General features: G+C 38.1%; 1 protein-coding gene across 2 annotated transcripts in view; it reads left to right on the top strand.

The window, feature by feature from the left end:
* CPED1 (cadherin like and PC-esterase domain containing 1) overlaps positions 1-16,101 on the top strand; it is a 149,851-nt gene extending 133,750 nt beyond the window's left edge. Inside the window, exons 19-23 of one of the 2 annotated variants that reach the window (XM_065845802.2) lie at positions 4,581-4,801; positions 5,064-5,165; positions 5,362-5,449; positions 7,273-7,419; positions 13,267-16,101. In XM_065845802.2, the coding sequence (XP_065701874.2) occupies positions 4,581-4,801; positions 5,064-5,165; positions 5,362-5,449; positions 7,273-7,419; positions 13,267-13,494 (786 nt within the window). In that variant the 3' untranslated portion in view covers positions 13,495-16,101. The other variant, XM_071803357.1, reaches the window with a different exon arrangement.
* Positions 16,102-17,017: the final 916 nt, after the last annotated feature.

The following is a 17,017-nucleotide window of genomic DNA, read 5'->3' on the forward strand; positions in this document are numbered from 1 at the left end:
TTTTAAACAGTAGATGCTATTTGACATGCTGCTGCTAAATTTCAACTATGATAGCTGCAGGCTCTTTTCATATACTTCCCTATTAGTTTTATAAACAAAACAAAACAAAGAATAAAAGAAAATATTAAAAAGAAAGAGAAAGAAAGGAAGGGAGGAAGGAAAGAAAGAAGGAAGGAAGGAAGGAAGGAAGGAAGGAAGGAAGGAAGGAAGGAAGGAAGAAAGAAAGAAAGAAAGAAAGAAAGAAAGAAAGAAAGAAAGAAAGAAAGAAAGAAAGAAAGAAAGAAAGAAAAGAAAGAAGAAAAGAAATCAGGCCTGCTTGTATTTCTATTTCTAACGAATGAGAAGGGAAGTATGCAATGAGTTAACCATTGTTGTGCTGTGTCCCTGGTCTGAGTGCACTGCAGCAACTGATGAAATAAGATGTACAGTGAATGCTCTTTTTGGTGTAAGTGCAGCACATGTAAGGTCAACTACTTAAGTGCAATCATTCTGGTTTTTCCACGTTTTATAAAACAACAGTAAAATACAGCATTCAGCTAAGTCTCTTGCTCATTAACTTCTTTCATGCATATGTCAATGTTTCTGAAATATGTTTATGGTCATCAAACACAGCATTTCTTTCCTATCTACATCACAAATAAAACTTAAAAAATACTTTCTAACTCCAGGCTACTTTCACATCTTTTATTAAAATTGATTTATTTTTTTCAGAGCTCATCTCTAAAATGGTCATCTCCTTTCTCTATAACAGAAATTCATTTTCCCTGGCTGTGACTTCTGATTGATTTCACATCATCATTAATTGCCATTTTAATTTGTGTGCATATAAAACTGTGTTTCAACTAAGTTGTTTTCTGTTTCATGAAAACCTAAGACCAACTGTAGTGAAACAATAACACTCAGATTGGTGGAGATGAGAGAAAGGATATACATCCACAAAAACAGCTTATAAGGCCTTATTTTGCTTTATGATGTGTTAGCAACACTAGTCAGTCATATGTTTGTATTTCAGACACAGTAAAAAGCAAAATTTTGAAGCATTGAGGCTAACATGATTCTGACTGATTTTCTTTCAGTCCGCTTCTAATATTTACAGTCCTTTTTCTCCTCTATTTTAAATTGTAAATGTAATGAGAATCAGAGCATGTTGTTCTTGGGGAGCCCCATATGTATGCCCTAATTGAATAAAAGAAATAGGTGATCATAATAAAAATATTATATCTGTATTATATTGGCTCAACAAAATCCTCTGTAACTGTGGTTAATGATTTTTTGCTGTAAGATTTATACAATTCTATTAAGATAGGATGCTTTGATATTTGTACAAGAGCTTTTAAAAATGGGTGAAGGAAAAGGGATTCTAACAGGTAATTATTTATCCAATTAACAGCATATAGAAAGCTGGCCTCAATAGTGGGGGCAGATGTATTTTGTTTATCATTAAGAAATACTACTCAGAGTCTAGTCTTATAATAAAGTACCATTGAGTCATGTGTAATTAAGAACAGGAAATATGAAAAGGCAATATTTGCTGAAGTACTTAAAATTCAGCTGTTAAAACAGGAATTTTAACTTATAATTTCTTAAAAATATTTTAGAGTTAAGTAGTGTTTTGGACTTACAGGTGTTTAAATTTCCTAAGTGTGGTTAATTTATAATGATAGGTCTAGTTAAGAAGTGAATTCCACTATGCTTACACAATCTTTTAAAGCCTGCAAGCTATAATGGAATTTTTCACACAAAACAGTTGCAACAGAAGACACTGAGAACATCTGTCTGCGTGAAAGTGTTGTTCTTAGTCTGGTAAAATTATAGCCTTCTGTATGTCTGATCCTTTAGTCATCCTGCAGACAAATCCCCCATTGACCTGAACAGTGTCTGCCTTGTGCCAGACTGTAAAGAAAACAAGATATGGCATATTCTACACACCTGAGCCATCATTTTACTCATTGTTCTCATACAGCTGAATACAGAATCATCCCCAGAGTCCCTGTTTCATACCGTATTATAATAAATACTACATAGCATGCACAACTATAGTAAGTTCATGCAACTGTATAGAAATAAATATGGCCATAGGTACCACACATTCAATTACTTTGAATAATTATTCCAATTCATTTAAGCTCTTGGCTTAGTTTAATTATATAAGTTTTCTCTTGAGGCTATACACCACTTACTTTAGTCCTTGGGTCTTTAAGCATTTTCTGTAAATGAAGCTGACTTGGAAAAGGTGGGTGCTTCGAAAGATGATTTGTGATGGTCTACATACCACAACAAAATGTGTTTAACCAGGTCTGCACAAGACATGTCACATCTGCTAAATCAATGTAATTAATAGCTGAATATGCCTTTGCAATTTGAAGTCCCAGTGTGCAGAGATTAAAAAATGTTATCATACGTGATTAGAAGTCAAACAGAAACAATCTAGCATGTTCTGCTGACTGCTCGATGTGTGTAACCCAGTACAGCCTATTTGTTATTCTGCTAATGTTGTTCTGTGTTTTAACAGAAATGTTCTCACCCACATTGCAAGTTAATTATATCCTGGCTGCTAATATCTGAGAACTACTTTTTAAATAGATATACATCTAGATACTGCAGTGATGGACTTATGAAACAGAGATTAAAGAGACATGGGTATAGACAGACTGGAGAGCTTAGGAGATTTTGCAAGTTAAAAGAATTGGGTTTTAAAACCTCGAGTTAACCTACTTTAGAATTAGGACATATTGTAAGTGTGGACTGTCCTCCTAATTGTAACTAATGGTGTACATGTTTGTGTCTGTTAGAGAGGTAAAGAGAGAATACCAACCAGTCCTTCCAAGGATTCTTGACTTCTGTGAGTCATGTTAATGCTTAGTTTAGAGGTTTCTTCTGACACAATGTAAAAAGACTTGGAAATCCCCTTACATGTGAGAGAAGCACTTGCATAGTCCAGGCATGAACAACAGCTGTTTAAGGATTTACTCTATGAAACAGTTTTGAGAGGTGCAGTACAGGCACTGCTTGGTTTAATTAATTTGCTACCATACATAACCTACCAAGGGCTTCTCTGCAGCCCACAACAGGCAAGGCCTGGGATGTTCAAGTCATTCTTATGCTCATTCTTGGCCCTTGCACTAGATCAGGAAATGTTTGTCTGAAACTGCTTCTTTTCTGTGGCAGCCATCATTGGTACACTGTTGTGGTTTATTTTTACTCACAATAGGTTCACAGTGGGAACCAGAATCAGTCACTAAAGCTGTGACATTCCTGAAGAGAATAGATAAATAGAGGTGTATTGGATGAGAGAAGTCCAAAATGCTTTCACCATGTAAAATCTCTAAGAGAAGCTTTGGAAATGTGTTCTTAAACCTGTAATCTTTGCAGTCTGAATTTTATTTGCATAACCAAATATTCAAGGTGGAAGTGGTAAAGCATCAAACTCCAAACCAAACTGAAAAACAAAAACCCAACTTGCAGGATGCCAACTACCCTGAGTGCCAGAGGAGATAGGAGAAGATACACATTGCTGTGCAGAGAACAGGGCTGTTATTGTGTTATGGCTCTATGGAGTTTCTGACACCCAGTTTTACATTTATGCTCCTCTATGTGGATTGCTGTCTGAGGTGACTGTGGTAATAACTGATTATGTACATAGTTTCCCTGGCAAACCACAGTGAACCTGGGTTCTCTTCTCTTTTGGACTCTTGTCATTGCTTATGTGTTCTCTTCAGCAAAAGGAAATGCTAGTCATACCCACTAAAAATAGGGCAATTACATTAAAAAAACCCACACATTAAATTATGTGGTCCCCACATACAGAGATGTTTGATTTGCCAAGGGAGTCTACAGAATGACAAGAAGCAAGCCCAGATTTGACTTCTTCATTCGTTTGCAAGTTCAGAGCAGCCCAGTGAAAACTGCTGATACTTGAAGTATTTCTGCTATCCTGATGGCACTCCTAACTCCCTTCAGGCTATAATGCTTCCTGGTGGTCACATCACACATGCCAGGGGTCTATTCAAATTGTCTGCCAGCAAAATAACCCCTTTTTTCCCAACTCTCTGAAATGGCAGAAAGACCGTCTCTTTACAAATAAAGCAACAGCTGCATCCATTGATGTGTGTGAGTGTGTCTTACTTTGGTGTAAATACAACATTTGTGGAAGACAGACATTAATGAGATGTGCTCTGTAGGAACAAACCACATTATAAACTGGAGGAAGAAAGGCAGGAAGCTGCAAGCAATCATGCGATGCTCTGTTCTAGCAATTGGAAGTCAATATAAACTTAAGCAAAATAAATTACCAACAAAGATGAAAAATGCAGGACTAACTGTGCACCTATAGCCATCTATAACTTGTACTTTTTATCTTTGAAACAATATAGCTTTTTGGTTTTGATCGTATTGATTTTGCTAAAGGAAAATTTTAGTATTGAGATGTCAGGGCTCGAGAGCTGGCAGCTCACAAAGAGTTTTCTTGAACATTATGAAAATAGTCTAAAAGCATCCAGACTAGCTGTATTATTTTCGTAGCTTTTGTTTTTTGGAATGTACAACTTCTAAGTTGGTCATATCTTTTTTTCCATCCAAAGATTCTTTTTATAGGTGACTCAACTAACAGAGGGATGATGTACTACCTAATAGAAAGAGTGAATAAGACTCTTCAGGAATGGCAAAAGACTCATGATGTTAAATGTTATCACAATATCAATGAGGGGAAAACATTTATCAGTTACTCCTACTACCCCCAGTTTTGGATGAATGCAAACCAGAGACCAACTTTTGAGAAAGCACTAGAACAGCTGCTACAGAGGTACCGTACAAACTCTATTGCTGGGTCATTTGTATTCTTGTTGTATTCACAAATGTGTTTAACACATTTTACGATTTAAGTCAGTAAACAATTAAATGTAATGAGTGCAGACTGTATTGTGTGGTTGAAAAATAGCAGAAAATGACATGAGGCCTCTGATCAGGATGCCAGATACAGTTCACTGAAATGCAGCGCAGTGCAGTTAAAATGTTTGCCATCTGTTTTAAGGCAACACGTGTTGTTTTTCCTTTCTGGGTTTCAGATCACGTCCCCTGGAGAACACAGACCAGACCGTATTAATTGTAGGTGGTGTTCAGTGGCTTAATTCCAATCACCTGCAAATTATCCAAAAGGTGTTGAACAGGTAATGTCATGTACTTGGTGTTGTTCCAAGTCTTGATATGATAAATTATGAGAAACAATATTTCATTTGTTTTCTCATGGGTGTGCAGTTAAGTGACTTTGGAAAAATAAAAATGCAGCATCTTTTGATGTGTCTGTCAAGTAAAATGCATGTCCTTTTTTTGTTTTTTTGTTTTATTTTTTAATTTGCCAAACAGGGAAAATCTATCAAATATCCTGGTAATTATCAAATCCATAGGAATGGGCTTTCACCTCCCAGTGGATGGAATACATTCTCTATCACAGGTAAGCTACAGTATATTTAGAGTGCATTTTCGTGGAAGACTTGTCCTTTCAGCAATAATTTTGCTGTCTGGTCAAAATATGTTAGAACCTCTGATGAGCAAGGCTTAAGTGGATCAAAGAAAGAGTGTTTATATTCACTCATGCAGTTTGCTAATACAGATTCAAATCAGTTTCCCTGCAATCAGAGGACCATTCGAGACTCCATGCTCAGTCAGCTGTCCCAAGAACCAGAAGAAGACCTGATATCAAGTGGGCTGCTAAAGCTGAGAAATCGAGCTGAGAATAGGCAGGTTGAGCTCTCACCAGACTTCCTCCATGGTTATTGCTGGATTAGATTCACTGGTGTGGCTGCATTGCACGGCTATCCATAAATCTATCTTAACCAGTCTATAGAGCCAGAACATCACAGAACAGCTGGAATATACCAGTGAATCTAGCCTGTTATTTGTATGTTAATTGGATGTTACAATCAGCTTAAATCATATCCAAGACTCTCAGAGTAACAGATGGGCTCATTTCAATGTGCTGTGTAACTCATTCAATTAAATATTTTTATTTACAATTTGGATGGTGGTTTTCTATTGAACACATATAAATGTGTGGATAAGATGGGGCTGGGAAGCGCCAGAGGGCAGAACAGAGACAGTGATGCCTACCAGCACTGCGTGTAATGCTCCAGCTATTCACTGGTGTTGAAAAGAGAAAATTATTAGCTTTCACAGTTTACATACAACACTCCTATCACACTAGGGATTGGCACCCACGTCTTTTTGCAACCGTAGCACACTGCTGTATTCAGTGTGTGACTTACTGCTACTCTCAGCTTTTTGCTATAGAGGCTGTCCTGTCAGACTTTGTCCATTATTTCCAAGTTAGTACTACCTGCCTTGTCTCTACTGGATGTCTTCTTACTGATTCCAACCATTTCCTTAATTTATCTGGATGACCAAATTATGATACAGTAGAGAAATTATTGCCATGAACATTGTCATAACTCCTGCCATAGATTCAGCAGAGTTCAGTCCTAGGAGGAAGAAGCAGAATTTTGATTGAAGGTAGGTGAGGCAAGGATAGAAAGAGTATTAAAGTCTTCCAAGGACTACCTTTTTCTGTTTCTTATCCAGTAGATTTACAAATCTCTAGAAATCAACTACAGTGCATAACTGATTTTCTTTTCCCTTTCAATATTGGAATAATGTGCCAAATTACCCATGTCATTTGGGTGCTCTAGACTTCTGGATTAACCCAGCCACTCTCAAAGCACTTCCATCTTCAGTGTCAAATCCACCAGCTTGCCAAATTTATGGCTAACCCTTTTTCTATTCCTGGACTTCCTGCAGTATCTTGAGAAATAATAATCTGTTCTTCAGCATAACCACTTCTAAGATACTCAGGGCCTTATACTTGTTTTTAAACAAGTCTCAATGACTTTGATTTGAAGCTGAATTTTTCTTCACAGGAACAATTTCACCATTTGTTTCAGAACTTTATAACAGGATTTTTTTTTTTTCCCAACTACACCTTATATTAGCTAAGTACATATTAAAAACAGCTACCCAGTAATTATATTTTAAACAACATTGAAATATTCCTGTGAAGGAAGCTACCCAAATACTGAAAAGTATTGATAATTTCTGCAGAAGTCTACAACAGTCTTTGAGGAGAAGCTGTTTTGAAGAGTGAATTTATAGTATTTCACGTCTGGACTATAATGTAATTGCTTTATTCAAAATACAGTTTTACTATTGATTTCCTTGGCAGAACACAATAACCTTTAAACAGTCCTTCTGACAAGACATTGCAATATTTTATTTGCAACACAGGCAGAAGTGCAAAACCTGTGGAATGAAAACTTGGTTATTCTGGATACAGCAAAAAATTTCGGCTATGAAGTTGTTGACACCTTTATCATCACCATGGGGCGTTACAAAGAATTCCTGCAAGGGAAGTGCGGCTGTCATTTCCATGAGGTAATAGATTACGCTTGTATCATTCCCAGGTATATAAGAGGGAATTTAACTGACAGGTGCTTTGAAACAAAAGGGTACACAATGAGGTTCGCATCTGTGACTCAAAGGTAGACCTAAATAAAAACAGTTGGTACTGTGGCACTTGACCCTCACCATTCATAGTGAGATGCTACCCAAGGATGGACAGAACTGCTGCAGTGGTGGTTCCTTGAAATAAAAATAAACATGTTCTTCTGCAAAAGTAGCATGTATAGAAGGATGTTGCACAGCTTCCAGGTTCTTATATTATTTGCTTTGCATTACATATCCCTACTGCTTCTGCACAGGCGCAGTTTATCTGTGTGCCATACCTCAGTCTCACAGGGTTTTACCAAAAGCCTTCCTAACTGTGCAGGTCATCAGACTCCCATCAAACCAGAGATACATTTAAATGGAGCTTAAGATTGAAAGACCAGTCTTACTGCTGTGTGTCTGTTTTCATATGTCCGAGAAAGACTTGTCTGGGACCGTTATAGTGACTGGATATACAAAGAGAAATATAAGTCCATTGCTCTCACACCCATAGTTCTGTTTTCTTTTTTTTTTTTTTTTTTTTTTTTTTCCTGAAATCCATAGAAATTCTGTCTTCTGTTTTATAGCTACTGGACCGGTGAAACTGTGACATGGTAAAATATAGGAGTACGGCAACTGAGAATATGTTCTTCTGTTCATTCGAAGTTCTGGCAAGGCCTCTTCACAATATACTACAAGTGAAAGGAGTCAATGGTTTAAATAAAAAATAAATAAGCAAACACATTATTATACCTAGGCACAAAATCAGCCCAGAGACTGCCAAACCAGTGAAAGCAAAGAGTTTGAAAAACAATATATTTAAAGTTTTTCTGGTTTTCTTTAAGATGTATTTCGAGTATGCAGTACGTCTTTTTATAGCGAGTGCTCTTCTGCATCAGCAAAGAAGGGATCCGTCTTAGGTTTGCATTTCTTGTGCTTTATGTACAGCAAAGGAACAAGCGCACCCCAGGTTTAGTGAAAGGGACCCTAAATGAAAACAGAGAGTATAATTTTTGAGCAGTGAAGCAGGCAGGTACCCTCTGCCATGAGGTTTATGACATTAATTTTGCGTATGATACTTAAAGAAGTGTCACCAAAGCCACCAGACTATTTCTGTAGCTTCCAAGTCGTTCCTCGTATTCATGACACCAGCTTGTTGGTATAGAAGCCGAGTTCCCAGGTTCCTATTATGGGGGATCATTTGCTGAGAATCTGAACATGTCATTCATTGCTCTAATATTACCCATGAATATTACATTGCTCCCTTTGGAAACCAGAAAAAGCTTTGAGGAATAAAGGAGGCTTATACCTGTCCAGGTGCTTAGCTCTTAATTCTCAGTAAACAATATATCTTCAGTGAAAACTGGAATCATGCACTCAGACATCCTCAGTAAGCCCATGCCTGAATTCTTCAATGAATACAAGGACAGAGAAGCCTTCTGGTACCTCTATAGATGAAGTTATATTTGGCACTGTAAGAAATACCCTGTGATGCTACAAGGATATTAATACTTATTAACTGAATCTGGATTGTCTGCTTAACAAAAGAGTAGGAAACTACCACAATTTATTCCATTAAAATCTGTTTTGGACCATAAAACTTGAACTGTCATATCTTACAGGAAGATTACATTTCCTCTACGTGATCAGAAGAGAGATGACAGGTGCAAGTTCTTTCACAGGATGAAATACAGAATGAGAAGAAATTGTTATCGAAAAGTTAAAACTGGAAGAAATAAAAAAGATTCAACAAAGGGTATCTCTTTGAAACCAAGAGTTAATAATTTATAGTGTTTTACAGTCAGCTGGGGGCTTTAAGCCAGTAAGAAGCTACTAGTTGGTAGAAATCTCAGGAGTTTGCTTGCTGACTAGAATAATGACACAAGCAATTTGATATATCACTTACAAGACAGAACTCAAAAAGTTAATTCTTACGGGCAAAATCCTAGAACTTTTTTTAATTATAGGTATCAAAAGTGCACAAATATTAAAAAATATTATCACCCACACAAGTGAAATGCTAGCATTTTCCCAGCACGAATTTAGGAATTTGTTTTCTGTCAAAACAAATTACTTCAAATAAGAGAGACCACCAAATGTTTTCTGAATCTCTCAAGAGAAGAATAAAATCCCTTTGCTTATTTTGCCAAGTCATGGCTATTTTTCTGTAAGCCTCACTCTTGGCCAAAACTGTTATGGGACGTGAATGTGCGCAGGAATAGCACAGAAGCTCCGTAGACCTTCACAGGTACAAAGGTGGACCATGATGCCAGGAATTAAGTGGAAACACTAATTTTTGCTGTGAAGAAATGTCCAGACAACTGTGATATATTTCCCTTATAGACCCCAAAAAAGCGAAGATCTTAAAATAAAGTTTCCTTCATCAGACACCCACAATATACACCGGGAAACCAAATATACTTTAGCTAATAAAACCTAGGAGCAGCTTAAACCAAAGAAACTGAAATTTGGTGGTGGTGATAGTAAAATTCAATCATAGGCTCCGGAGTGTCCTTGTGGTGTCTGCTGGCCAAGGACTAACATAGAAATCCTAACTATTTTCTTGTAGCTTGTGGGTTATATTTAGTTCTCTTCACCACAGCAGTCACCTTTACATAAAGCAGAATAAAAATATGAATAACTATAAAGCTTTGATTTTTCTCCTTAAATATCACAGGCAGAAATATAAGAGTCAGTCTACCAGACAACAAATGCATTCCCAAAAGAGAGTGGGAAAAAAAACAGTTGCCACTGGTTTAGTGTCTCTGCCAGTGTGAGGCTTACTGGGACTGAGCACAGCTTTGGGAGTGTTATCAGACCCATCTGGCCTCACGCGCTTTGCATCAACCTCACAGCTGGTTTCCACCTCAGGCTCCTCAGCAGCTCACGTGTTTCCAGCCCATTGCCTTGGCCTCTGTCCTGCCTTGGGACCAAACGCGGCAGGTGTGGTTAGTTAACTGATCCTTTAATCTGCTCTGCTCAGTATGAAAGAGGCATGAACATAGCTCAGTCCAAATGGAGCTGGGAAAGAGGGAGTAAATCACAGGGCAGGTATTATGCATGGAGAAAATTCTTCCCTCTGTTTCACCCAGAAGGCTGTATTGACCCTTTTCTGTCTAGAACCCAGATGTTAGTGTCTTCATGGGTCATTGCTGTTGTTCACCATTTCCACAGAGCTTTTGAGTGAAAAAGAGAACTTCAAAGTGAAATATTTCAGATGCTTTGTGTGGAACTGGGTGGAAAACAGCAGGGCGTGATCGATCGTCAGCATTTTTCATGCACTCCTCCATCATTTTGTATGAGCTCATGTGCAGATTTGGTCTTGCTTCTCTGTCGGAGGAATTTCAACAGAGAGTATGCACTTCTGTGGAGGATCAGGGGAGAACTTGGCTCTCAGAGCTGTTGTTAATGAGTCCTGAGAGGCCATTGTGCCTAAAAGAAGCATAGATGTGCCCAGGAGAAGCCATCAGCCTCCAAAAACCAGACTCTATCCTTGAGGAAAGCAAAAAGAAAGTCCTTGAATGCTTTTGATACCTTGTTAGTTTTAACAGTTTTGTCATCAGTTTATTTCTGCATCCTGGCAAGTGGAGTTTCATCAGGTGCTGGAGCAGCTTGCACTAGGAAAATGGCATTTTGCCTTCAAGGATGGAGCCAAGAACATTGTGTAAAATCCCAGAACTGTTCGTGTTTTATGAAACCAGATGAGATGGATTAAATCTACTGCTTTGTATTTTCACTTTCTTTCTCTTAAAAAGTGACGTTCTAAATTCCCAGAAAACTAAACCCCTCTGTAAATGCCTTTGAGCTAAAGCATGGCTGTGTGGGAATGGCGAGCTGACCATTCTGTGCAGTCAGAAAAGAAGATCTGAAGTGCATTCCACCATTCCCATTTAATTCTCACTAGCTGGCCAAACAGAAAGACATTTCCTTTGATTGTTCTGATATATTATTTGAGTTCCCATCAACCCATTTCAGAAGGCCTTGGGTCACCCTGATAGCACAGAAATCTGCAACTCTGTAGATCCTACAGTCTTCGCTAAGATTGCCAAGGGATATGGACTCACAAAGGGATTTTACCAATCTGGGACCAAAAATCTGGCACTTCCTGCCGAAATATACTTCTAGTTCTATGCACATATGCAAACCTAATTTTTTAATTACCTCATTCTTCACATCTGCTTATGGAGAAGTAGATTGGCCCACATTTATAAAGACCTTCATGGAATCTATTTTTTAATTCAGATTTATTTCATAATTTAATGGCAATGGAATCATGATCACAACATAGAAACTAGCAACCTTGTGATTTTGGTATCTTGATCAGTGGCTGGCTGCTGCATGAATATTAGATTGCATTCCTGGGAGATTATGCCTAACAGGAATGCAGTTTGGGTGATTGGTTCAAGGTGGCATCATTTTGAAATAGTTGTAAGATCTAAGGCTCTAATTTAGAAAAATGAACCTGCAGTAATTGCATGAAAACAAATAATAGCACTTGGCTTAGCTGTGTGAAATTCATCAGAGGATATTTTAATTTTCTACAAGGATAATTCCTCGTCTTTTTTTTCCAGTTCAGCCAGCTCCCTCATAGCTTCTCTGCCCAGACTTTCAAGCCTTTGCACGTTAATCTTTCACTTGCATTTAATTTTGTATGAGTTGTTTCATTTATGAGCTTCACTATGTGTGAACATTGTTTCCAATTGCTCAGCGACAGTAAATATACATTGTATTTTTGAAAAGCTAATATCCTTATGCATAAATCTATGCACCAATAAATGAAGTCTGCTTTTTCAAGTATCTGCCGTGATGGATATAGTGGGAAAATTGATGGATATCAGAGCTACCAAAGAATATATATACTATTTTAAAAATAAGTTAACCACCTGGCCCTTTTTCTGCATTCTCTGTGTTAGCCAGTGCCTGGGTCAGGATCCTCTGTCCTGCCTCTATGCAAGGTTCTGAGGTTTTGTCTCTACTGAAGTTGCTTCATTATTTATCAGCGACTGTGTGTTCACTGAAACAAGACCTTCAGCATCTCACAGGAGACTCCTGGCAACCATACCTTTCATATTCTTTCTTGTTAGTCCCATGGGCATTTGTCTATTCCGTACAAATTGAACATGATAATCCCAGAGCTGTACACATATTGGGGAGGGCCGAAGAGGGAGCATTCTTCTGTACTAAGTTATTGAAGCACATTTTGGTTATGTTAGTGTAATGTCCCAGGGAGAGGGAAGTTAAACTGCACCATAACTCCCTTCTTGGAGGAACACGACACATGAGTGTTATCATCTCAACATGGAGCTGGGCCAGGTTTGCACCAAGACCTGAGGGTGAGACATTCTCACAGGGATCATGGCTGAGACACAGCATATGCTCCTCAAGTGCATGAGATCAGAGCAGTATTTAAACCTTCCTGCAAGTTATGGCTGTCCTGACTTTATTTTTTCCCGTGGTAAATACACAGACCAGCTGTTAAGTACAAATTTTGTTGTTCAGTTAAACTATCCCTAATGAAGAGTCAAGTCTGATATACAAAGACTTTATAGAATCAACTGAGTACAATGGGCCTCTACATTTAGATTTCAAGGCTTAAGTAAATAAGATCTTGCACTTTAATTAGTATCTAACGTAATGAATTTGCCCACTAAAATACTGGTTTTGAGCAACTTGCAGCTCAAGGTGAGAGTATCAGGACCTGCTTTGTGTAGAACTGTCTCTGCATTTCTGTACACACAGCTGTGCATCCTTCTAAGTGCAGGCAGAAAGCACTCACATCTGTCACTTGTTTTGCAGGTGGTGAAATCCAATCCTTCTGAAGAAAGTCCGCACATAACAATGACGTTACCAAGGCACCATACATTGGGGAAATATTTCGTCAGTCAAAGCAAGCCATCAGAACTGCAGGACTATGCAACAAATTCTCAGTCCCCATATCATGTCCGAGGTCCAATAAATCAAGTTTATTCTGAAATCCTTCTCAGCAGGCTCTGTGCAAGAAAGAGGGAAGTGGTCAGCACGTAGCCTCTCTTCAATACAGCACTGGGACTAGAGATGTGCCGCTACCTGAGCGACAATCCAAGGACCATGGTGGATTTATGACATGCTTTCTTGATTGGCTGCATGCACACCAAGAGAGTTTGGGACATGTGGCATTTTTCTAAAAACTTCATGAAATCAAGATATGCCCTGGCAATTCTGTGGTGTCAAAATGGAAGATGGAGGGGTGCAAAGGACAGAAGAGGCAAAGTTGCTTGAACTGTTGCCAAAAGCTGGAACAGCTGTAGCTCAAGCAGCTGTGTATTAATGATAGTAAAACCAGAGAAATATATACACTTGGAAGATTTGGAAAGGACTGCTTTAGCTCTTCGGCAGTATCTAGTTTTCTATTTATAGAGACACTGTAATATTTGAATGTATTTAGAAGCTGGCTACATTCCATTTTAAAGAGTTTTATGTGGATAGGTTCCCCTTCACTATCAAACCTTTTCTATTTAGACACTTGGTTTATACAAATTGCAAATATCTATCAGCATTCTACTGATGATGCCATTTTGAACTCCAGTGTTTTTAGTGAAAACACATCCCTTCTTTGTATCTTAGATGGAACAGATGTCTATTCTATTTTTTGCATGTTCTAAAGCTAATATAGAGACAGATTACTTAGACTTGAGACTGATTATAACATTCTTCATGTAACATGTAAATATAGCGAACATGTTAACATAAGCTTATTTATGGTCCCAGTTTAGGAGAGTGGCCATATGCAGCAAGACTGCTTAGATATGTGCTCAGTGTCTACCTTGGCCTGTAAGTCAAGCAAGTATTCTTCCTGCATGGAAGTTCCATTTCTGTTATGATTTTTTATAAAATACTTGCTAATGTTTGAAGCCCGTACCACAAACAGAAGAAAAAATCCCCTTTGCAAGCACACATAAGAACCTGGGGATCTGGATTTTAATCTGTTAGGAGCAGTGTGTGATGTGATGAGAGCAGAATATGCTGTCTGCAGCTCATGCTTGGCAGGGACAAGACCTTCTCCGAACTCCAGGTTCATGCTGTAGTCCAGCTACACTCCCAATGTTTGCAGATCTGCTCTGGGTGAAACCCCAGGGAGCAGCTTTACCACCACAGGGGAGAACCGTCTGCTGATCCGCTGCCACAGCATTGGCAGCACACTCATTTGCAGTTGTGGTGCCTTGATGGGGAACCACATGTGGTCCAGGCTTAGTAGCTGCATGATGGGTTAATGGCATTCCGTAAGACTATTCTCCTTACAAATTATGCAATTATGGGTTTTTATGAATCCAACCATGGACAGGCAATCAAGACACCAGTCTCTCCCACCATGCACTAGAGAAGGGAGTCAGAATCAGGTAAGTACGAGGACCTGCCAAGCTCTGTGACATGCTTCCCCTTCACATTTTTATAAATAAGCTTCCACTAGCTTCTACTGCCTTTTGGACAGGATGCTGCAAGCAATGTCAGGGAAAAACAAAACAAAACAAAACAAAAACAAAACCCAACAAATTATAGCGCGAAACTGATCACCATCCTTTTGGTCTTAGTAGCAGACAGAGAGTCTGCCTTGTGTAGAAGGACTAGAAATTCATGTCACCATATTTAGGGTCTGCCAAAGATTATTAAACTCAACACAGTCTGTATCCCTGAAGTTTTGTGAATTCCTAGTCCTTCAGATAAGATATGTGGGGATACAACTTGAAATCATCATGCAATATGGACTTTGGCTTCCCTTGACAATCGAAGGATCCTCAAAAAGAGCATCTGACATATCTAATTCAGGAGACCTTCTACAATATTGACAAAGCTCCTAATTTAGGCAATGACATTACATTTAACGAGACAGTGTGGATATCTGTTTCTCTATAATATGCTGCTGCTGTGCTTACAGTAAATGTGCCTGACTTTCTCTGTAAGGTTTTCCCTGGCATGGAGCTTTACATGAAAGATGGGTCAGGAACTGTGCATAAATACTGAAAAAGTCAGCAATATTTTTTTTTTTTTTTTTTAGCAATATGATTATCTAAGGAATAGAATTGTATGCAAATGATATAATATATAATTTTGGGTCTGGAACTCCAGGGCTGCACAACCTTAAATTGAAGGATTTAATACCATGTCATTCATATCAATAGATGTAAAATGCAGCCAGATGTCTTTGGTATTAAGATGATCAATGATAGGTGTATTACAATTCTGCTTCTGTTACGATTTTTGTAGCTCCTTTACAACCATATGCTGTTGCTGTTATTGTTGTGTACACAAATGCTTTAAGGCATGAACTCGGGTTTTATATTTGGGTTGTTTGCGTTTGTTGGTGTTTGGTTTTTTTGTGGTTTTTGTTTGTTTGTTTGTTTGTTTGGGTGTGGGGGTTTGTTTTGTTTTGATTTGTTTGGTTGTTTGGTTTTTAATCAAAGGCTATTGCTGAAGCATCAGCATAATGATGAAAAGGAAAGAGCTGACTTTGTTATCCTGTAGATGATACTAGCAAATGTGCAATTCATCACTTCTGGTTTCACCACAAATGGTTTACATGTGCTGTGCACCCAGATGTCTTAATGTTTTCCAAATCTTAATATTTTTCAAATGTAGCAAGTGCATTTTTTTCTATGTGTTTTCTATTTTTCACATGTCTATGTACATATATATGTGTCTACAAAGTCATTGGTGTAATTTGCAAATTGATCTTTACTTAAACAATTTAACTGAATATGTTTTTTCAACACTATATATGAACCATGCAATCCTAGGAATAAGCAAAGGGAATGCTGACTAAAATAGGTACCAAAGTGCATTTTTCCTTATTTAATTTTAAAATATATCTAGCATCTCTAGGTATGTGAAAGAAGAGAGTTAAGATTGGCATGGAAGTATCCCTCCCTCATACACATTAAAATGTACAGATTAAGACAATAAAAGAATCATGTTTGAATTCCATTGAGAGCACAAATGTTGCTATCAGTGGCTTACTCTAGAATTATTACACCTGCTGTGACACTTTTCCTGAATAAGCATAAAAGTGTTCCTACTATATTAAGACTGTTTCATAATGTAGGACATTTTCCTTAGTCCCATGATTTACCATTAAAACAGCAAAGGACCTAATTATCAAGATGAGTTCCACCTCCTAATACAGACATGAACTGCACTGGAATTGGTGGGAGGATTGAAATATTCGGGTTGGGGAACAAGAACACTGAGAAGTTGTGTTTCCTGCTCAACCTCTGCCCAGCAGCATGTGGAGTTTAGAGTGGAACCAAGGTACACTTTAATCTATGGGTGGAGAGACTGAAACCGGGTTGCAAAAAATAAATACCCTGGCATACAAAGCAGTAATCTCAGCTACTTTTGTATCCCTTCACACTTTAGCTGAAACTGCAGCATGATGTACCAGTGTCCAATGAGTTATAAATCCTTATCTCTCATGTGATTCCATAGATGTTGCACGGCAACTTGGTTTTAACCTTGCAGGGTAGATGCCACTATGGTCAAGTGCCTCTCAGTAACTATCTTTGGGATAAATGGC

The sequence above is a fragment of the Patagioenas fasciata genome, chromosome 1 (assembly GCF_037038585.1).
Source record: "Patagioenas fasciata isolate bPatFas1 chromosome 1, bPatFas1.hap1, whole genome shotgun sequence".
Lineage (NCBI taxonomy): Eukaryota > Metazoa > Chordata > Aves > Columbiformes > Columbidae > Patagioenas > Patagioenas fasciata.